The sequence below is a fragment of the Anser anser genome, assembly GCF_964211835.1.
Source record: "Anser anser genome assembly, chromosome: 3".
In the NCBI taxonomy this organism is placed as follows: Eukaryota; Metazoa; Chordata; class Aves; order Anseriformes; family Anatidae; genus Anser; species Anser anser.
In genome coordinates, this window is record NC_139722.1 from 23500356 (window position 1) to 23521704 (window position 21349).

Here is a 21349-nt window from a genome sequence, read left to right on the forward strand (position 1 = left end):
GGTGATTTTGCAATTAATACTAACTAAACTGTTAAAAAGAAACAACTTCTTAAAGTGTCAGCAATTTATTTTAGCACCCTATCATTAATTATTCCTGTATTATTTACTATAACAACTGAACATGATAAATTAATGTGATATTAATGTGAATATCAGTGAACAATACCTCAGTGAGTATTTTACTCAAAGTATAATGCACCATTAAAAATCAAGTGCCATGTAAAATTTAATAAAGGAGCAACACCACTTAAGTATAAAATGGAAATATTTAGTAGCTGTTGTTTTCAGCTTAATTGTTGAAGCTTGTTTTAGAAATACTCTATACAGTTGAAATGGTTAATGGGGGACAGGGAAGCAATGCAAGTTAAAAAGGGAGAGGAGAGAATAACAACCGAAAAGAAAAAAGAAAAGAAACATAACCTCTTAAAGCCGAGCTTATTTTATTAATGTTATGCTTAAAATCTATGCAGTGCCTACCATGAAGGGCTACTTTCAATTGAACAAACCACTGTACAGATAATATTTTCATGGTAGATCCTACGTAAATTTTAATCACCGTTTCCTAGGGAGACAGTAAACAGAAAAAAACAGGCAAGTAGACAGAAGCAGCATGCAAATCAAGCAATGGAAATTAACCTTAAGACAATCTAGGAAAGGGGAGTTGAAGGACTAAGTCAAATTTTCCTACCCATTATCATGTGATGACCTAATGCCTAAATTCTAGAAGAGGTGACCAATGTGTTGTTATTTGTCTTCTTTATTTGTTGTCTTTATGAGCAGCAGAAAACAACCATCTCTGATAATAAGGGTAGCTTTTCAGACACTATGCTGAGTAGGGAGGCTAGGTAAAGGTCATTCACATCACTGAAGGTATTAAGCAGGTTAAAAAAATCTTAAAATTTTGCTACTGGTTCAATTTTGCAATTAATGTTGCAGACAACCTGGAACAAACTGAATTTATTATTTTTTTTACCTAAACTTGATTTATAGTAAACCTCTATCTTCTGTGATCTCATAAACATACATTTATTGCATTATATTTCTCAAAACAAATCAAGCAGGGTGAACTAGAAATTTCTGAGATGTCTTCTGTAAAAAGAGGAAGTTCCTACACTCAGGCACTGTATCTGCCACTGTAAAGGTCTCTTCAGCCATTTTTCTACCCATTGCCTTCAATAATTAGTGAATAGGAGATCTTTGGAGAGTATGAAAGAAAGAATGAAATGTCTCACCTCTTTCAGAATTTCATGACACACTATAAGCGAATACCAAAACTCAAAGGCTCATTCCTTACCTGTCAGAGGATCACTGTAAATAATAGTCACATTTCAAAAAGTATTTAGGAGATGATTTAGGTGTACATCAGATGCATGGATTCAAAACTACTCACCAGCCACCTATCTCTGGAAATGTGTATACTCACTGGGTATCTCTTGTTTAATGTCACATTTCTGCTATGGCTTATATCCTATCCCCCTGCCAAGTCTGAGAAGATACTTGCCACTGATATTCAAAAAAAGAAGCAGAGCATCATCTAACTTTCTCTCAGTGCTGACAAAGCTTTGCTGGTGTGCAGAAGAAAATATGAAATTCATGAGATTCAGGAAAAGAATTCTGCACTGCAGCATGACAGTGAAATCTATGGACAATGGCACTGAGCTGGAAGAATGTATTTTCTCGGGGGGGGGGAGAGTTATGGGGGAGAGATAACAGAGTATTTTCTGGATTCTAGATCTACTTCTAGTGTTACTGGTTCATTGAATTACTATATTCAACTAAAAAGTGAAATCACTTATAGAAATGTTTTCTGAGTCTTCCAATTCCTTTTTTAACAATAGAACAACTTTACAATACAGAATGTTAGAAAGCTCCTGACTAATTTGACTTAAAGCAAACTGAAAAGTAAGAAAAGTATGATTAAAAGCACAGTCCTGGTTTTCTAGATGAGATGTAGGAAATCTGCCTTGGTAACATATTTCCCAGACAACTTCTGTGGTTCCTGTTTAAAAATTTATCGAAGAGAAGAAGACAGCAGTCAAAAACGTGATTGCTATGGTCTCCTCTAGGCAGACTTTAGCCTCAGAATCAACAGATTTAGGAGACATTCCACCTCATTTCTGGACCCCAGTATTCACCAAGCTCCTGAGGTTGGCATATTTTTGGAGATAAGCAGAAGTGCGTAACTGCATAGGAGCATTACTCTTGGCTCTGTACTCTAGGGGGACTAACTCACTAAAAGCTGGGTATGGCCTCAAGAAAAAGTAGTCAACTGTGAAATGAAACTGTAACAGAATTGTATAATTATAGGTAGAGGAAAAAAAAGAACCGTTGCAGGAAGAATAATTGCGAAGAATATGTATCCACACCATCGTGCAATTGTCTTCATACAGCCCCAGAATAAATATAAATGTATATATACATTTTCAACTATGCAAAAGCAAGTGATAAAATGGGAATAAAATATATATGTGAAGTAGTGTCAATAACCATTCATAACCACAATTGGTTATCAAATGAATGTTTTTGAAAAATATATATTTATTTCTAGAAAACAGTGGAATAATAATTTAAGCAATCATAACAACAAAACAACAAATAATACAAGATGAGATGTCAACAAAGGAGGAAAGGAAGATTGTTTTCTCTTCCTAAATCTCAACTACACAAAAGATAATCAGGGAAGCTTGTCTGTACTCCAGTAGCTTGTTTTTTACCCACATAAAGGGATACCAGCAAACACAAAGGTAATTTTATATGATAATTAAATTCAGAAATAAATTTGGAAAATTAAACATAAAACACATAGCTATTACAGCAATGTGCCAGGTGGCAATATCAACAAACATATAGGTGACCCAGCTGTTTCAAAGTAGTACAAAACCACCTTTTGGTCAATACTACCAAACCTAGATATGGGTTACTTCAGTGATATTTCTTCTTCAAGACAAAGTGCACATGTATTTTCCTAGTAGTCCTGTGCCAGGATTGCTAGGAGAGTATTTTCACCTTGACAGTATCTATGGGAATGTACTCCTTATTCTATTAATTCTGTGCATCACACAAAATTACACAGAAGTAGAGTGTTTCTCTCCATTTCCCTCAATCTCACATTCCTCTCAGCTACACTAAACTTTGAGGAAAGGAGTGAAAGAGGACACTATGAATACACTTTTAGACAACGTATCCGAAAGAACAGTTACATAAAGGTAGCCAGACAATCTTTTTCCTTCAAAAGACTGTCTGTGTCCTTTATACTGTGGATAACTGCAGAAAGTCCTTGCTGTAGGATACCTGGAGTCTTTTCAGTCACTAGATAAGTAAAAATCACAGGATAGCTCTTCCAAATGCAATGACTCTATGTAGAAATCCGGGAAATAGTTAGTACTCTTGTGCAAAAAAGTGATTGAAGTGTATCATCTGCAGATATCAACTACTAGTACATTTGACAGAGAAATTGTCATTTTTACTTGAGTGCTTTTGAGTAAGTTCTTACAAGAAATGGTATTTCTTTATGGATGACTCCACTACCTTTCTTTTTTTTTAAAAAAAAAAAAAATGCAGAATGTGAAAATTTCTGTGAGGAGATTGGCAATCCCAGTCTTTCTACTGTTAGTTTGAGGGGTGGAAAGGAAGGGGTCCTCCTGAAAAGCCACATCATGACAATGTAAACTCAGAGGATTCAGCAGATAGCTAAAGTATGGAGAGTTGTTTCCTCAGGAGAAAGTGTTCCACAAAGGTACTGGTTTAGGCTGGGATATAGTTGATTTTCTTTGTAGAGACTCATATAATGCTGTGTTTTAGATTTAAGAAAAGAAGTGTTGATAAAACACCGATGCTTTAACTATTGCTGAGCAGTGCTTACACAGAGTCAAGGCCTCTGCTTCCCATGATGCCCCATCTGCAAGTGGGCTGTGGGTTCACAAGAAGCTGGGAGGGGACACAGCCAGGACAGCTGCCCCCAGATGACCAAGGGGATGTCACATACCATATGATGTGCTCAGCAATAAAAGCTGGGGGTAACAAGAAAGAAGGAGGAAGGGGGACCTTGGAGTTTGGAGTTAATTCCCAAGTAACTATTAAGTGTGATGAAGCCCTGCTTTCCTCAGAATTGCTAAACATCTGCCTGCCAATAGGAAATAGTGAATGAATTCCTCATCTTACTTTGCTTGCACATGCAACTTTTGCTTTATGTATTAAACTCTCTTTGTCTCGACCCATACATTTTCTCACTTCTACTCTTCTGATTCTCTCCCTCATCCCACTGGTGGGAATTTTGTAAGCAGCTATGGGGGGCTTATCTGCCTACTGGGGTTAACCCACAACAACAGCTCTAAGAGGAAAAAAAAAAAAAAGAAGAATTTTAATCTTCTGAGATGAGGAAATTGGACACCACCTTGGGTAATTATCATGTCTGTTCTTTAAGCAGTAACAAGGGAGTCAACCCTAAGGCCGTGAACCTCCTCCACACTTTTTAATTATAAACAGCAAGGCTCTTTTCATCAGTAATTATAGTTTAAGTAGGTGGCTGTAGGCACAAACTGCTTTCAAGCCAGACGGGAGAGGTCCTACTGGAGGACACAGAAATAGGGTGATGACCAAGATGGAAATCCTAGCTAGTTTTCAAAACTGATTATTACGAGCTAGAATAATGCTGTATAACCACTTGAGGTACATGGCTGAGATAAACACTAAAGTCATTCTAACTGAAAGTTCAGAATGTAAACAAGGATAAGAGAGAAAGGGTTGTCATTGGGAAATAAGATGTACAAGGACACCTATTTATGAACTTCTATATAATTTTGTAGATAGACCTGGCAGTGTCCTTTTTGCTGTGTACTAGCAGGTTCCTTACTGAAGAAGGGATTTTGCCTTATTCTGAGAACCAACCAACTTCCAGTCACTCAGATAAAAACCTTTGAAGATCAGGGTCCTGCACAGCATGGAAAGGAAGTCCAGTGAAAATTATGATATTGCTGTCCCTATGGGACTCAAAGTCTTTGACTAAAAATGACAGGGTCATGATGTTAGGCTAACCAGATCTCCCAAGCTCTGCTTTTGCCTGACCTGAAAAATGACTCTTTAAAGGAGAAGAAATGAAGAGAAAGCACAAATGGTTCTCTGACCATGAAAATTTCAGAATATATTAGAGATGAACCCTGGAGGAAAGATTTGAAATTACTTACTTGGATATAGAAGGGTGAAAGTCAATAGCTTTGGAAGCTCTGATGGTTTATTGTTGTTTATTTTTTTTTATCTTTTTTTTTTTACCAGCAGATGAATCTGAGTACACATTCTGCGACAGAAATTAGTATTTGTTTGGGTAAATGTTTAGTCTATAAATTAAATGCAATTAAATTTGAAGGCCTTTCATCCTGAATCTGATTAAAAGAGTCATTAAAGTAAATATTACCATATGTCCTAAAAAGACCTAAAAAAACTTTGTTGATATATAAAGGCTGGTGTGTATATATCATGTAGATGAGTTTGGACAGTGTAGAAATGATAATGAGGAAGAAATACCCTAGAGACTATTGAACTATGTACTTGCAACTTTGTGCCACTGAGTTAAGACTAGATTTAATTTCTGAATGTACGCTGTAAAGCCAGCAGATATCAGGGCAAGTATTTTCTTTTCCCCCTTTTGAGAAGGAAGTTGTCTTTGTGTGAACTACTCATCAAGAGAAGAGGATATCTTCATTCCTAATGTTTTAGGTGTCATAGCAACAAGAAATAAGACCTTTGTAAACATTCTTGGTGCTGAGAAAAATATGAAAGTAGCTTGAACTGAAGGGCACTGACTGCATCTTTCCACCTCAGTTCCACTAAGCTGCTTGGCAGAGCATCTTTCCTTGTATTTTTCTTAGTTGCATCATTCCTTCCTGAAAGATCTCTTTTAATACTCTGGTTTCCTACATTTATAGCTTTAACTACTCTTTTGATTGATCATAAGGGTGGCTGAAGAATTATTTTTAGAAAATATTTTTCTCACTGGATGACTCCCTTACTTGACTTGGAGGGCTGCAACCTCACTAACTGGTGTTAAGAATGTAAACAGACCAAGACCTAAATGGAGTATCAGAAATACCTTCAGGTATATTTTCCCTCCAAATCAATGAGCTTCATAATAGGTGTACCAAGCAAACACACCATCTGTTATCAAAGCCTGCATCACTCCTTGGCAGACTTGGTTCTGGGGAAGAACAGAGAGGTACTTGAGAGCACTCCCATGATATGGGCTATTTTTTGTTTACAGTAGAAGAGATTATTGTTACAATCTTCACTCTAATTATTTTCTGGCCCACACTGGCAACAAGAGAGGCTTGATGAATACTGCGTCCTTGCTCCTGGCACCATAGGGGTAGCCGCTGGCTCTGCTTGCTCTTTCAGTGGGAAGACAGAGTAGTACTACACTAAGATAATATGCAAGTCTCAAGATGTTGACACACCTGCTTTGAGAACAAGTGTTTACACATACTCTTTCACACTTTCCAAGGAGTCCAAACCCTCCTTTCAGGTTTCTGAAATGCCCTCAGAATTCAGGTGATTTGGACGTGGCCCTTGACTCTCAAATATGTTTTATCTCTCTGGTCTGATACACTCTTAGAAACGGAATTTTCTTCATAGAGATAAAAGAGTTATACAGAATACTGTTTTAGATAAGTGCCAAACATCTATGCATAGTTTATAAAAAGGTTTCTTGATCAATTAGAAATTAGGGTCTTGTACATGGATTTAATGACGTGTCCTGTAACTAATCTATAAATGGATTCAAAACCGAGCACAACTAGAACAAAAAGGAAATGTTGAGCTCTCAGAAAATAAATTTCCTTTCTATATGAATTACAGACTCATCATTTATTCTTGTGATTGGATATGTATCTAAATTATGCTTGGGAGAAGATGTATGCATATTTTTGTCTGACAATGTAAATGGTTAAATTAGACCTGTAGGTTCATGGGTAATTCAATGGCTGATGCATCATTAATTTAAATTGACACTTGGTAACCTTTGCAACTTTGCAATATGTAATCTACATTATGTGGAATAATTCCATGAGCATTTTCAAAATATCAGGTACGAATCTCTTAGTATTACTGTACAATGTGGAGGAAAGTTTTTCTAAAATATAAAAACATTAATAAAAATAAAATATAAGACAATAATATTACATGTATTTTCTTCATCACAAAATAACAGTATTCCTGCAGATCAGTACACTTAAATACTACTAATAGTCTATTATTATTATTATTTTTAATCTGAACTAAAACAAACATGTTTTTGAGAGGAATGCAGAGGAGCCCACCAGAAAAAGAAAAGTAACAACAAAAAAAAGTGAATAACCTGAACTTCCCAAGAACTATAACTTCCAAAAGATTCCATACATCAAATAAGATATGAAATTTTACAGGAAATAATACAGATTTTCCTGCTAGTTAGTGTACTGCAGACACGCACTTTTACTTCTGTTCAAAGAAAATTAAATTTATGTCTCATAACAAGTATTGAGAAGACATGTAACTGGAAAAACAATTTCATATTTAATTTGCATATTGAAAATTATAACTTTCTGAGCCTCTTGTGTGGTTGAGCATGATACTTAAATGTTCCATAAAAAAATATATATTTGGTTCAAATGGTTCAAAATATATATTTAAAATATATATATTCAAATGACACATGAATAAAATTGAACAATAAATTGAGCACACATTCAGACATGAAAATGAATAATATAAAACAAAAATTTCCATTTTACAAAGTTAAGTTTACAAGATGGTAATTTTGAATAAAGCCTTCAACAACAACAATCTTATTATTGTAGCATAATTCTAAGTATATGGAACTTCATCATAGTTATTCCTTTCTTCCAGTAATATAAACTAAGCCATATTCATTTCAGTGTACTCACTAAATTTTCTCTTATTGAAACAAATATCTCTAACCTTGGATATAAAAATGATAACTAATGAATTTGGGAACAGACGCAAATAACTTTACAAATGTATAATATTACTTAAAAATAGAGGAAAATATATTGGAAAAAATGAAAGCTTACTTAAAATGAAAATAGACCATCAGACTTGTGGAAGTTTAATTTCCAATGGAAGTAATTTCCTTTATTTAGGCATCTAAAGGATGTCTGGAGACTGATTCTTCTGACTGTAAAATGGACACCAAAATCTAGGCTTTCTATCTTGACTTTATTGACTTAAGTTACCAAGTCCAAAACTACATTGAAAATAGTGAAATTCAAATGTTTGGAATCTGAATCCCACCAACTAAAAAATACCTGCAGGCTAATAATCTGTATTCAACCCATAGTACCAGAACCAGCTAACTTTTTGGTATACGATAGCTGCTGACAGACATATACTTATCCTCTGGGGAGTTAGAAAATAAGTTTGCAGCTTCCTATCTGGTATCTCTTTGTGTCTCCTATTTGGTCACAATACCCAGTCATCTAGTATTGTGGATTTTTGTTTGTTTGGTGGGTTGGTTTGGATTGATTTTTTTTTTTGAGATTGAGATTGCCATTGTTTACACATACAAATACTTTTCTCATTGTATATTTTTGTTTATAAAGAATCAAAGAATCATATTTTTAAACTGGCTCATTCTGTAGAAAGGAATAACAGATATTGTTATCATGTAGAATTTTTTTTTTCTTTCTTAAAGACCTACCTTTTTTCTGTCACTCTTCAAAACAGTGATTTGTTTAGAAATAATCTTTTATGTTAATACTTTCATTCATACATTACTGACTGCATCAGAATCAGCTACTTCAAATAACATCATTAACAAGCAACCATAACAGTAAAACAACATGCAGTAGAAAGAGTTTTTATATTCAGTTTTAATTGCATATGGGTATATCCTAATGATATCTTGATTAAGCTTAACTATTAAGAATTGTAATATTGCACAATTAACAGTCATCTTTTGTTTAAGAACCCAGAAGTAAGCAGCGAATTTTCTATTTGCATGCATGGACAGCTATAGAACAGCAGAGCGCTCTTAAAAATTAGGAAAACTAAAATGCTACATTCAAGGTGAGTATGTGAATATTCTTATAGTGAAATTTGCACATATTAAGTTGATATATGATGATGTGTACTTGGTTAGCCAACATTCACAGTCAAACAGCATTAAGAAGCTAGCTGAAAATAGCCTAAGACTTAAATTATATATATATTTGTATATGTATATATACATATTTAATGGTAAACGCCATACAATGTTGGCTTCTCTCTAATTGGTTAAATAAGCCCAGGTCATTAAAACATAATTACAAATACTTTCCTTTTTGCCATAAAAAACTATATATATGTATTCTATGAGTATTTACAATGTAGGACCTACAACTTTTTTTCAGATATAGATGTATGTGCTTTTATAAGAAGCAAAAAAATCATGCCAAAGTTGAGTGTCTCCCTTAATGAAAGAAAAATGTATTTAAATAGCCCTCTTATTGCAATCCATTTACAGGTAGGTGTGTGGAATTACATGACATTTCAGAAGTCTTATGTCAATAGTAGCTATCAGACTCACTTCATATACTGGTGATAAAACTATCTCATCAATCAACTACAGCAACAGTACAAATTTTATAAAATCCAGTCCCAACACTGCTCACAAAAAAGACCTATTTACCCACTTTGAGCATATAGTTATGATTTTTAACAACAGTACATTCATTTAAAAATTACACTTTAGATACTGCAATACAGTGTATAGCTTATAAACTGTAAAAAAATAAAATAAATGTTCAGAGTTACAATAATAAACACCCTTAAAATCATCTGGGGTACTGTTATAAAGGCTGTTTTCACCTAAGAGCTCTAAACATTGTTTCTGTACCCTGAAAGACAAAGTATGAAATTTATATCTTAATAAGGGCACATACAGTTCAATTATTACATTTACATTTTATCTCACAAGACATTCTGATATTACTTTCTACCATGATTCTTACTATTCCTCTTCTTTTTGTTCTCTAAGTAAAAAAAGACATGGAGTACTTATATCTTGCACTGAGTAAAGTTTCTACAGCTTGGGGATCAATCCTTTCAACCCAAGTACTTTGTTCTCTACCCAATATTCTGAAACATGCCATGTGCTAATAACGATTTGATGAATGAAATGAAAGCATGTGACCACCTACCCACACACCTTGGCAGAGGTGCACTCCATACACGCCGACCACCACCCAGGCAGGTAAGTTTATTAGCACCTTCCAAGCGATATCCAGGGAAACAAGAAAAGATCAAGGAATCTCCAACACCAAACTGAAAGCCAATTCGCCTGCTGAAGGCAGGAACACCAGGATCATCACATGGTTCCAGATCATATTCTGCAGACAATAAAACATATATATAGGACAAATTGTTCACATGGGGAAGAAAAAAAACCTTGTCAAATGAGTTGCATTTTGTCAGTATGCATCACTTGAAAAACAAGTATTTCAGAGCCATTTTCTCTATTTAAAATAGCACCATTTCTATATTTTTATTATGGCTATATATACAGTAATTATGTATCTATTGTGTCCCACCTACACTACATTTATTTTCCTAATTTTGAAGGTCTGTAATCAGCTTGTACTCTAAGTGGTTTACTATAATTTTCTTTAATTACATCCTCTGTATATTATTCTTGGTTCATTTGATCTGAACTCCCAAACAGCTTTAGAAGTGAGATTTACAGTTTAAAAATTCATTATGTATGAAGAAAATCTAACAAAAAATCAAATGAAATGTCAGGTGAATAAAAAGACATATGACCACATTTTCAAAAAATGCACTTCTGTTTTTCAAGTAAAACTATACTATTTAAATAACAAACTATTCACGTGCCTTTTAGAAATCATACAGATGTCACCTAACTGAAATTAAATATATATATATATATTAAGTTTCAAAGTGTCTGGATTTATTTTCTCTTTTGTAACTATGAACCAGGAATAAATTCACAGAATTTGCAAATCTATAGGAACAAAAAGAAGTAAGAAGTAGTAAAACTGAAGTCCTCAAATGCTTCCTAAAGTGTGTAATTTTTTTTTTCACCGTTACTTAAATAATCTGTTTAACTGACAGTACATGTATACAGAACAATACATGTCCTGGAATTCTTGTAATTCTCAGAGGGGATGATAGACTAATATCATAATACAACTTTCAGTTTATTTTACGTTTACAAGAAACTGGGAATTATAAAAATAATAATAATAATAAAAAAATACTGTGTCTTTCTCTATCCCTTTGTGCTGGATATGGAACTACTCTGCACTTTCTCCTGTATATATTGTTGTCTCTATAATCATAGGAATAATTAAATAATTATTTTTGATTTATTATTGTTGTTAGTATAATAATAATATTAACATATTATTTTATTATTTATTGCTATTATTCATTGCTATTTATTTATTACTATTTTTATTATTTATTGCTATTTATAACATTATTAAATTATTGCTACATATTTATTATATACATTAGATTAAAATATGTTAAAAAAATTGTTTTGCAGCATGGAATGAATAGCATTTAAGTGCTATTCACTTTCCCCAGGTGGTGGGAAGATGACAGACGATAAGCATAAGTTGAAATACTTAATAAAACTGTTTCCAGCTGGATGCAAGTAAAAACACGTTTTCGAGAGAAGTAGTGCAGTGGAAGGTTTTCAAGATCCTCCTTCACAAAAACATTAGCAACCTGGTTTGATCTCATACCTAATCCAGCTTTGAACAGCAGGTTGGTTTCAATGACCTACTGAAGTCCCTTCTGATAAGAATTGTTTTTATAATTCTATGATAAACAAACATCACTAAGATATACTTAACAAGGAATGCACAGTTACATGGAAGATATATTAATCAAGTTCTTTTCACTGATGGTCATCAAAATCAGAATGCAATTTCCATGCATACCAGTTCATGTGTCTCATGTGTTACAGGATGAATAAAAAAATCTATTTGTGTTTTTAACTAAAAGTTTATTTTTTTATGCATGCAACTTGTAAAGGTTGTCATTGCTACTTTTGATTTTTTCTTTCAAAATGAAGCCAAGATAATACTTGTAGAATAAACTTAGCAGTTTAGTCACTCTGCTGTCAAAAGTTGCTTTCAAAAGGTAGAGCAAAACAAAACAGTTCATATGTATTACAACTAAATAAAAAATAAAATCAAAAATTTTCATGGAAGGATTAAAAATTTCTTTTCTATCTCTTGTATAGATTTATCTGGAATCAATTCAGTGCTTAGTGGGGAAATTTCTGTATTAGGTGATATTCAAAATAGATTAAGGTCTTTCACTAAACACTGCTTACTATGGCAAAATACATTCTGGTCATTTGAAAACAAGAAAAGACTTATTCACTTGTGCCATAAAATTAATGTGATTGATAATATTTCTGAAAATACTTATTTAATATAAATGATGACTTATGATGGCTATCTATGTGTGTACTTGTTGCAGATAGGGCATGAAACTTTGCCTATGTTTGAAAACTTCTGATACATCTATTTAATTACTCTACAATTTTCCCTTTTACATCCATAATAATATTTTGTGTATTTTTCTACAAATGGCCATCTACCATTTTAAGTTATTTATAAATAAAATATAAGAGAAAAAAAAATGCATTTGCATTCAAACTTATTGAACTGTTGACTTCTAATTTGGTTAGTTTAAAGTATCCAGAAAAAATATTCATCAATTCGTATGAGAAAATACAACACTATCGCTCTAATCATTTTTTTTTAAATAAGCTGAACTACAGTATTTGTAAACAGTGCATCTATAGGTCTAGTGCAACACTGCCAGACTTCAGATAAAACATGTTTATTGTTTTTCAGTTCTTGAACAATGATGTACGAGAGTCAGATATATTAGTTCCTTATGTGTTTCTCCCACAGAATATCCATGAGCACAAGCATCTTAACTAGTGGCTGATTCATTCGTACATGCATCTGTAAATATTCCACACTCTAGTAACAGAGATAGGCAAAGAAAATTCTTGAGAAATATATTTTATATGTAGTCTAATTTTAAAAGACTGTAAATAAGCATTAGCAATCTTTATCAATTCTCTTAAAGAGTTTTTAAAAATTATCAGAACTGCATTTATCAACACCTAATACACCTTCATTAACTTATTTATATAAATGTCTTTTTTTCCATTCCAAAATTAATTTATTTAAATTCCACTGTGACTCCGAGTTAGCATGCTGCTCTTTATTTACAGTTTCTGTCCTTCTTTTAGTGAAACAGCTTGTTAGATTCTTTTGTCTGAAGTTTCTTTTAGTCTTCTTTGTGTATTTTTTTTCCTCCATTTTCCTCCAAACCTCTTTTTCACTGGTTCTCTGGAAACAGGGAAAATTCCTTAAAAGCATCTCATCATCATCATCTTCTAAATGTTAGCCACCTTAATAAATCGTAGCCAGCCTTCTAAGATACAGACGGTATATTTCTTTCAACTTCTTTACTGGTGTTTCATAACATTTTTGCTATCTGCAAGTTAAAATATTACCTTGGAAACAATTTCTGGACACTTAGCAGGTTGGAATATCTTACCTGAAAACGTAATGTTGAAGCCTTCATAAGAAATTGAAAAATCAGATATAAATCGAAGCTGTGCAGTAAAATTTCCAAAGAGGCCAGCTTTAATAGTAGGGGGTAAGACTGAGCCAGTTAACCTGGCTACTGGTTCTGTGAAGCTGCCATCTTCAGTTATGAGCAAGTAGTCATGAGAGCTCTCAAGATGAAAGGTATGAAAAACCAAATGTACACCTTTAAACATATTAAAAAGGGAGAAAAGAAAAGGATTTAACAGGAAGTTTTTCTCTTCCGTTATGTAGTTTACACAGAAAGTAAAACTTAAATGATATGAGAAGATTTTTAGGAAAGGTCATACATGGAATCAAAACCTGAAATTCAGAGAACAAAAACTCCAGAAAGCAAATAGACTCAACCAATCAGTTTGTGCATTGGGGGTATTTGTTTAGCTCACCATAAATCACCAACTCCTGTAAAATAATTCATAGGATTCAGTGTTATTTGTATACAGCACTCTGAAAATCTAAATTTTATTGTACAGAGTTTACTCTGTAAGCTTCTGTATTTCTTTTATTTCTAATCTCTGTCATCAACTCACTATTAAATTAGGAGTTCTACTTTAATAATCAGCTATATTTTTGTATTCATGCTTTATTTTTTGCATTTCCTCGGATACGATTTTGCTTTTTACTCTGAACTTTAGCAACTGCCTATACACAAGGACCAAGATGACACAAGTTTTATGTACAGTCTTCAATATATACAGGTTCACATTAGCTAGGTCACTACTCAAGAAGTGACTACTTTTCCAATTGCCAACTTCCAGTCCAGAAATGAATTGAATTTTCCATTACAGTTAACTTTTAAAATATGATTATTTACTGTGGGGAGCAACAGTCTTCTTAGAAAATCTTCTCACACACTTCAAATTTGAAAATGCCACGCAAGCATTAAATAAAAAAAAACAGTCTGTAAGAAGATTTTGAATAGTAGAAACTTCCAATATACCTCTCAGACTAATATCACACATAACAAAGACTTTTCTTGCCATAGAAGGCTGATAGAGGAACATTTTCATTATATTTTGATTCAGTGATATATAGCATCATCTGTACTTCCTAAGCTTTACTAATTATTTAATTAATTTATCTATTTTTCCCCTTGCTTCTTCTATCCATTTCCCCAATGGATAAGCTGCTAAGCACACCCAAATGTTACTCCACTGTGTATACAACATAAAGATATATAATTTTTATTAATTTAAGCTTTTAAGCTTCATGATTTGAGTCTGAAATCTACGGTTACTAATACACAGATCAAATCTGCTGTTTCATGATTAATATTGGAGAAGAGCTATCAATAAGGCCCTGGAAACTTTCACTTAGTCCTCTAGTTTTATTTAACAAGCAACAACATTATTTTCATATATTTTGGCTCTTCTAATTTCTGTCCAATTTTCTAAGAGAAACTAAAACACATTACTCCAGGTCACTGCTAAAAGAGCATTTATTTTCCAAAATAAACACAAATTAAAAAGATTACAACATTTGAAGACATTCATTTTGTGAACCTCAAAAGAACGGCAGAAAACAATGATTTGAGCGGATTCATAAATGACATTTTGCTTTTTTGAATTTATAAAACACAGAGATTACATATAAATATGCAATTCATATTAGATTCTTACCCTTGCCATGTGACACTTCAATAGTCCAAGTGCAGTTTAAAGAGTTTGGATAAAAATCAGGAAAACCTGGAGAAAGAATAGTTCCACTCTTTCCATGAATGTATCCGCCGCATAATGCTTAATAGAAAAAAAAAAAAAAAAAAAGGAAAACAAAACAGAAGTCATACAGGAAGTCCTGTTTTTAATTAAAAAAAAAAAAAAAAAAGTTCACTCTTCACTTCTTTAACTACTCTAAAAATAGAAAAATAGGGTCAAGTATTAAACTAGGAAGTTAATTTGTCTGAAGCCATGACATTCATGTTTGACAACAATTTGTTTATTCTTAAAGTAGTCTTTTAACGGAATTTTATTTTTCCTCTACGACATCTTCTGTTAGTTGGCGGGATACCAAAATAAGTAAATCCATGTTCCAGAATATACAAATTCCTATTGTAGCAGTATTTAGAAGTACTGTTTTGTTTTGTTTTGTTGAACTCACTCAGAAACCATATATCTTACAGTTAACTTTCTTGGACTACATACTTCATTTCATTCCGTTTTCATCAAACAAAAAGTATAAGAAACAAAATGTATTTTTCTTCAAAGAATAGAAAAGCATTTTTGCTATTTGATTTCTTTTGTGACATTCAGGGAAAAAATAAGTATTTTCCTCTCACAGGTTCAGATTTTCCCTTCATAAGTATTTTGAAAGACACAAGTACTATGATAGAAAAATTTTATGCATATAAGCATTTTGCTAAACTAGACTGATCCAATTTGCATGGCAAATTAATTAAAGTAAAATAAAGATTTGCATTGCTGAATTACTCACTGATCTCATAAATACAGCATGGCTGTGCTTTTCTTTCATCTGTAGCTGTCCAGCTTTTTATGTTCTTTCAAATTTTAATAAACTAAATATTTTAAAATACAACAGTAAAGCATTAAGATGCTTTTAGTCTTCTTCTCCACACAGAAGGATAAACCTTGTCATGAACTATGGCAAATATACATGACAAACTGTGCAATACACCTTCAGAAGTTCTACACACATACATGTACGCACAGCTATAATGCTGGCATTATGGCTATGGTTTTTCATTTCTTATCAGACTAAGGAGTTTGTTAAAGTTTATTTATTTTAAATTTATGTATTTTAGACATATGTTTAAAAATAAGTAGAAGAAATGTTTTAGCCTGGTTTTGCCTGCATAAATGTACTACTGCACATAAGCATGAAGGAGAATATGAATGAATAAAACCACAGTAAATGTATGGTATGATAAAAAGAGCACAGAAATATTTGCTAGCATAGTTCAGCATTTTTTTTAAAGAAAGATGTAGACAGCTTCATATTGCATATGTCCCAAAACATTCTCTATTTCTACTACTTTTCTAACCAAGTTAAACCCAGTTCTACCCATCTATAAAGAGAAACTTGCTTTCCTACAATAACAAGAGCACATGCATACCCATTTTCCGGTTTTACCACTTCTATCTACCACTAACACTAGAAAATTTAGAAGCACATAAAAAATACAGCTCTAAATATAGTTTTATTGTTCTCCAACTTCTCAATGTCTTGCTTTTTCTGCAGTTACTAAACTGCAGATTTGTAATGTTTCTATTAATATATACCTGTAAATTTCACTTCTCATTTATAGTATTTGAAAGTTAATACAGAGATGTGAAGTATAGCTTTTATTAACAATAAAATCATTTTATAAAAATACGGATTTTGGTGTGATTGAAGGTAGGTAGTCATAATAATAGGCTTAATTAGATCTTGAAAATAAGAGATTAACTTTTTTGGACTTAAATGATGCCACCCAAAGAACTTGACACTTACCGTCACAGCTGGGTAATGCATGATTCCACTGATGGTTTCGTTCACATATGAGTGGTTCTTCATCACTCAGGGTATATCCCGGATCACAGCTAAAAGTTACTGTAGAGCGGATATTAAAGTTGTTACCATGGCGATGGCCATTCACAGGAATCCCTGGGTCAAGGCAGGAATCTGATTCCAGAGTAACACCTGAAATACACAGGTTTAATTTATTTCCTCCCCTTTTTCAGATAGTAAACATAAAAAATCATAAACAAAACACTAAAAGAGTAAGTAAGACAGAAGAAATAGACCCCAAAAGATACTTCTTAGCATTGCCTGAGCACTGGTGTGGGATATAAAGGACTGTTTCTAGCTATTGAAGAGCAGTTTTTTAAATTTTAAATCTCACAGAACAGAGAAGCCCAAGTTAAGAAGGAAAAAAATTGGAGCTGTATATTTGATCAAACAATGAAAAAAAGTGCCAATGTATGCACTGAACATCTGCAACTACAGGAAGATATAAAGGTTCAAAGAATTAATACTCAATTTTCTCTTTTCATAGAATCATAGAATATCCTGAGATGGAAGGGACTCACAAGGATCACCGAGTCTAACTCCTGACTCCACATAGGACCAACCACCCAAAAATCAGACCCTGTGTTTGACAGTGCTGTCCAAATGCTTCTTGAGCTCCAGCAGGCTCGGTGCCGTGACCGCTTCCCTAGGCAGCCTGTTCCAGTGCCCTTCTCAGTGAAGAATCCTTTCCTAACATCCAATCTAGTATATAAATCATATTTAATTATTCCATTTCGTCTATTACATTTCTGATACTGTGGGACAATGCAACTTTCTTCTGTTGGAGTAATGGCTATTTGACTTAACAAAAAGCACAGTATCAAAAAATGTAATGGATAAACTAAGAAACCACTTGTTAAATCTTACACATACAATCCAATGCATCAAAAATAGAAAGATAATTAATATAGGTTATATAGTTGCATAACTCTTATGTGACAGGTGTTTAGTAATTATGTCTTACGAAAAAGTTTGAACAGTGCATGATAAATAAACCTGCAGCTATACACTGAACAAGGAAGAGAAAAAAGAAAAAAAAAAACACCAAACATCAAATGGAAGTTCATTATTTTTCCAGGACTACCACATAACCTTAGGAATTAAGTAGAAGGATTAAAAAGATAAGGAAAAAAATGATTTATGTGGGCATAAAGTAAAGGTTTTAGAATTATGGATATGAGGGTTGGAAGCAGGACTACAACCAAAAATAACATAAATAATGATTCTACCTTTCTCAGAGAAATATTCCCTGTACCCTTCAGCTATTTTTCAGTTATGAATTCAGATTTGAAAGCTTGTGATCTAGTTTTCATGAGGTATCCCTCCCATAAGGCACCTTCTTAAATTCTAAATAAATGCTTCTTTTAGTCTTGACTGCATGTTCTTAATGCATACAGTGCATTGCAGAAGGGAAGCCAGATTCCCTTCACCTGGCTTAAAAGGCTTAATATAGAATCAAAGAACCTTTTTAAGTCTACAATATTCTGCAGTGTATGTGGCCTAAATAAATATTGATTGTGGATGAAATTTTAACTTTAATAAACATTTTTTTTTTTTTGAGACAAACTGTATTTAGTGTTTTGAGGTATGTTACAGTAGATGGAGGTCTGCAGCAGCACACTTAAAATTCCTGTCTCTTTGGGCACCCTTCAACCCCTACCCAACACATCAACTGCTTTGGGATTCTGAGTCACGTAAACTCTTATCGGTTTCATTTGGAAATAATAAACTGTAACTTTTCAGGTTTTTGCAAGGAGACCAAAAGGTGTGGCTACCCTAGCAACTTGCAACTTCCTGCTTGAGATAATGGTGCTGTACAAATGAAAAAGTCAGCTCAGGAAACAGAATTTCATTCTGAGTGGAAAATATTCAGTATTTAATGTTTAGCAATCACCTATAGATGAAAAGAAGGGATTTTTCTTTGCTTCTTTGGACAAAGATTTTTTTCTTAATGGGGGATAGCGTAAGACAAACTTAATAACGGACAGTGCTGAGAGTCCTGACTACAAAAAGATGATCTTAAACTATACATGAGAAATTTTGGCATCATAGTGATAAATTGTGGGTCCAGGGATTGAAAAAGTTGATTTAATACTTTTTATAACAATTGGATGAATAAATACAAGGTTAAAGTCTATGAGAAATGCATGTTTTTCCTCCCCCACCCTACATACTCCAGTACTTCCCAAGAAGAGCAGGTAGGAGTAGCTCCCTCAAAAAATGCTCCTTTCACTTCACTCCATGTAGCAGTGAGAATTACTTCAGCAGATAATATTCTACCCTATAACTTAATCATTCTCTTTTCAAAGGAACATAACACACAACCCAAAGCTAACTGCAAAAATACAATCAAAACAGATGTTGCACCCCACTGAATAATTGAAAAATACAAGCAGGCATCTTAAAAACTTCACTCTGTCAATATTGACATTTCCTCAAATGTTCATCAACTTTTTAGTATGTTAGCTGTATTAGATGCTTCATTTATTATTAAAATGAATATTTTGCAAATGGAACTATAAATGATTTTTAGAAACTGGTTTAATTAGTGGATCTCATTAGATCTCTGAAGAGGAAATGAATCTTGCTATAAGGCATGAAAGCAAACAACAGTTATATGGTCTCATATACTACATACTCATATATATTACATACCTATATTTCCCCCTTCACAGTTCAAATAGTTAAAATCATTAGAAAAATGGAATATTAAAGTGTAAGATTCTTTAGAGATTGTTTAAATAGTGCTCATTGCATGAAATGGATGAAGAAAATAAAAACAGAAACCAAAACATGGCTGGTGCCATAACCATTGCTCCCCATTAAGGCTAGCTACGGAGCAGTCACTGTATTATTCAGTGAATTCAGTGAATCTCAAAAATGTTTTGAACAATGGAAGCACTTCAGTTGGAAGCAAGAGTGCTATTCTTTGCTATCATTATAGCTTCATCCAGAACATCGGTAAGGCAGATGTCAGAATGTGCTTTCAAGCATCGGAAACTGAGGCCACAGAATTAAATTTAGAGAGACCCCATTCTCTGGCACCAATTTTAATGCATGACTCGACTAACATACATACAGCTAAAATCTCATGCACCTCAAAACAAAAGGGGCTTGTCCCTGCTGCCTTTTGAGAACAGTCTCTGTCTGAAGTTACCCCTAGAACTATGCCCAGGCACTACTATATGGAAAGATGCTAGTTGGCATGGGTGAAAATCATGCATGGGTTTGGGCTTTAACTGTGTAAATGACTGCAAGACTGAAGCCAAGACTCAAGCATTTCTAACTTACTGGATCAGACATAGCTCCAGTGACCAGAAATGCTTCCCTGTAATCTTAAAAGGGTGAATTAGCTCCAAGTGCAAGGCTGCATATATACTTGTAAATGTCATCTGTTCCATGTTAAGAAGCTCCTTCTTTTAAATAAGATCCCAAACTGGACACAATATTCTCTGTGGTCATCAAATTAAGTGAAATAATTATTATATTTTCTAAGCCCTACATACAAAATTTGCCTATTCTGTAATTCTTTTTGATGATTCACTACAACAGTGAGAAGACATTTTGCATCAGTTACATTTTTCTCTGGATTGCTTATGCTGCCTGTAAACACCATATCCTTTCTACTGTATTTCTGTTTTGTATTTGTGAATGTCATTTCTCCTTCCACATTTATGCTTAGAATAGTTATTTATAGAATTTGTAAGTGTACTCATTATGCTATCATCAACATTGTTAATAAAATTATCAGATTCTATTGGACCTAGGCCAGATCATGGTAGGATCCCTACAAATTCAAGTTAGACAATGAAGTACTAATACTTGTTAAAACCTCTAATCAAATTTCAAGGTTTGAAGTGCACTGATAAAAAAGATAAAGAAAGGATATAAGAATGCTGTTCTAAATCATTTCATAATTAGACCTACGTCTTTAAGAACATGTAGGGCAGATACTGTATTACTATTTGTTATATTATTATTTTTAACAGAAGACAACATCTATTTGATACCAGGTTTAAAATAAAACACAATATTATAAAAAATTTGGGGACAACTGTACAAAATATAACAGCAACCATTTAGTTCAAACACAATAAGGGAAAATCAGCATCTGCACATAACTCATTTGGCATCCTACATACTGTTCCTTGTCTTTGCATCGCTCAGTGGCCTATTATCTGCTCAGCCTCTACCACGTTGTCTGTGTCAGAGCTAAA

At 33.3% G+C, this 21349-nt stretch overlaps 1 protein-coding gene and 2 long non-coding RNA genes across 16 annotated transcripts in view; 2 read left to right on the forward strand and 1 right to left on the reverse strand.

The window, feature by feature from the left end:
* The window catches only part of CSMD1 (CUB and Sushi multiple domains 1), a 1157973-nt gene that overhangs the window by 257229 nt on the left and 879395 nt on the right, over window positions 1-21349 (reverse strand). For all 14 annotated transcript variants that reach the window (XM_083828025.1, XM_083828026.1, XM_083828024.1 and 11 more), the window contains 4 exons: window positions 17076-17264; window positions 15248-15364; window positions 13579-13794; window positions 10167-10355 (listed from right to left, as the gene is read on the reverse strand). In XM_083828025.1, the coding sequence (XP_083684151.1) occupies window positions 10167-10355; window positions 13579-13794; window positions 15248-15364; window positions 17076-17264 (711 nt within the window). The remainder of the gene's footprint in view (window positions 1-10166; window positions 10356-13578; window positions 13795-15247; window positions 15365-17075; window positions 17265-21349) is intronic.
* Window positions 1-21349, forward strand: part of LOC310896118 — a 254818-nt gene that overhangs the window by 153319 nt on the left and 80150 nt on the right. The window lies entirely within an intron of this gene.
* On the forward strand, window positions 10379-19344 carry LOC310896120. The gene is made up of 2 exons (XR_014581190.1): window positions 10379-11757; window positions 17620-19344. It is a non-coding gene; the product is annotated as an uncharacterized lncRNA (long non-coding RNA).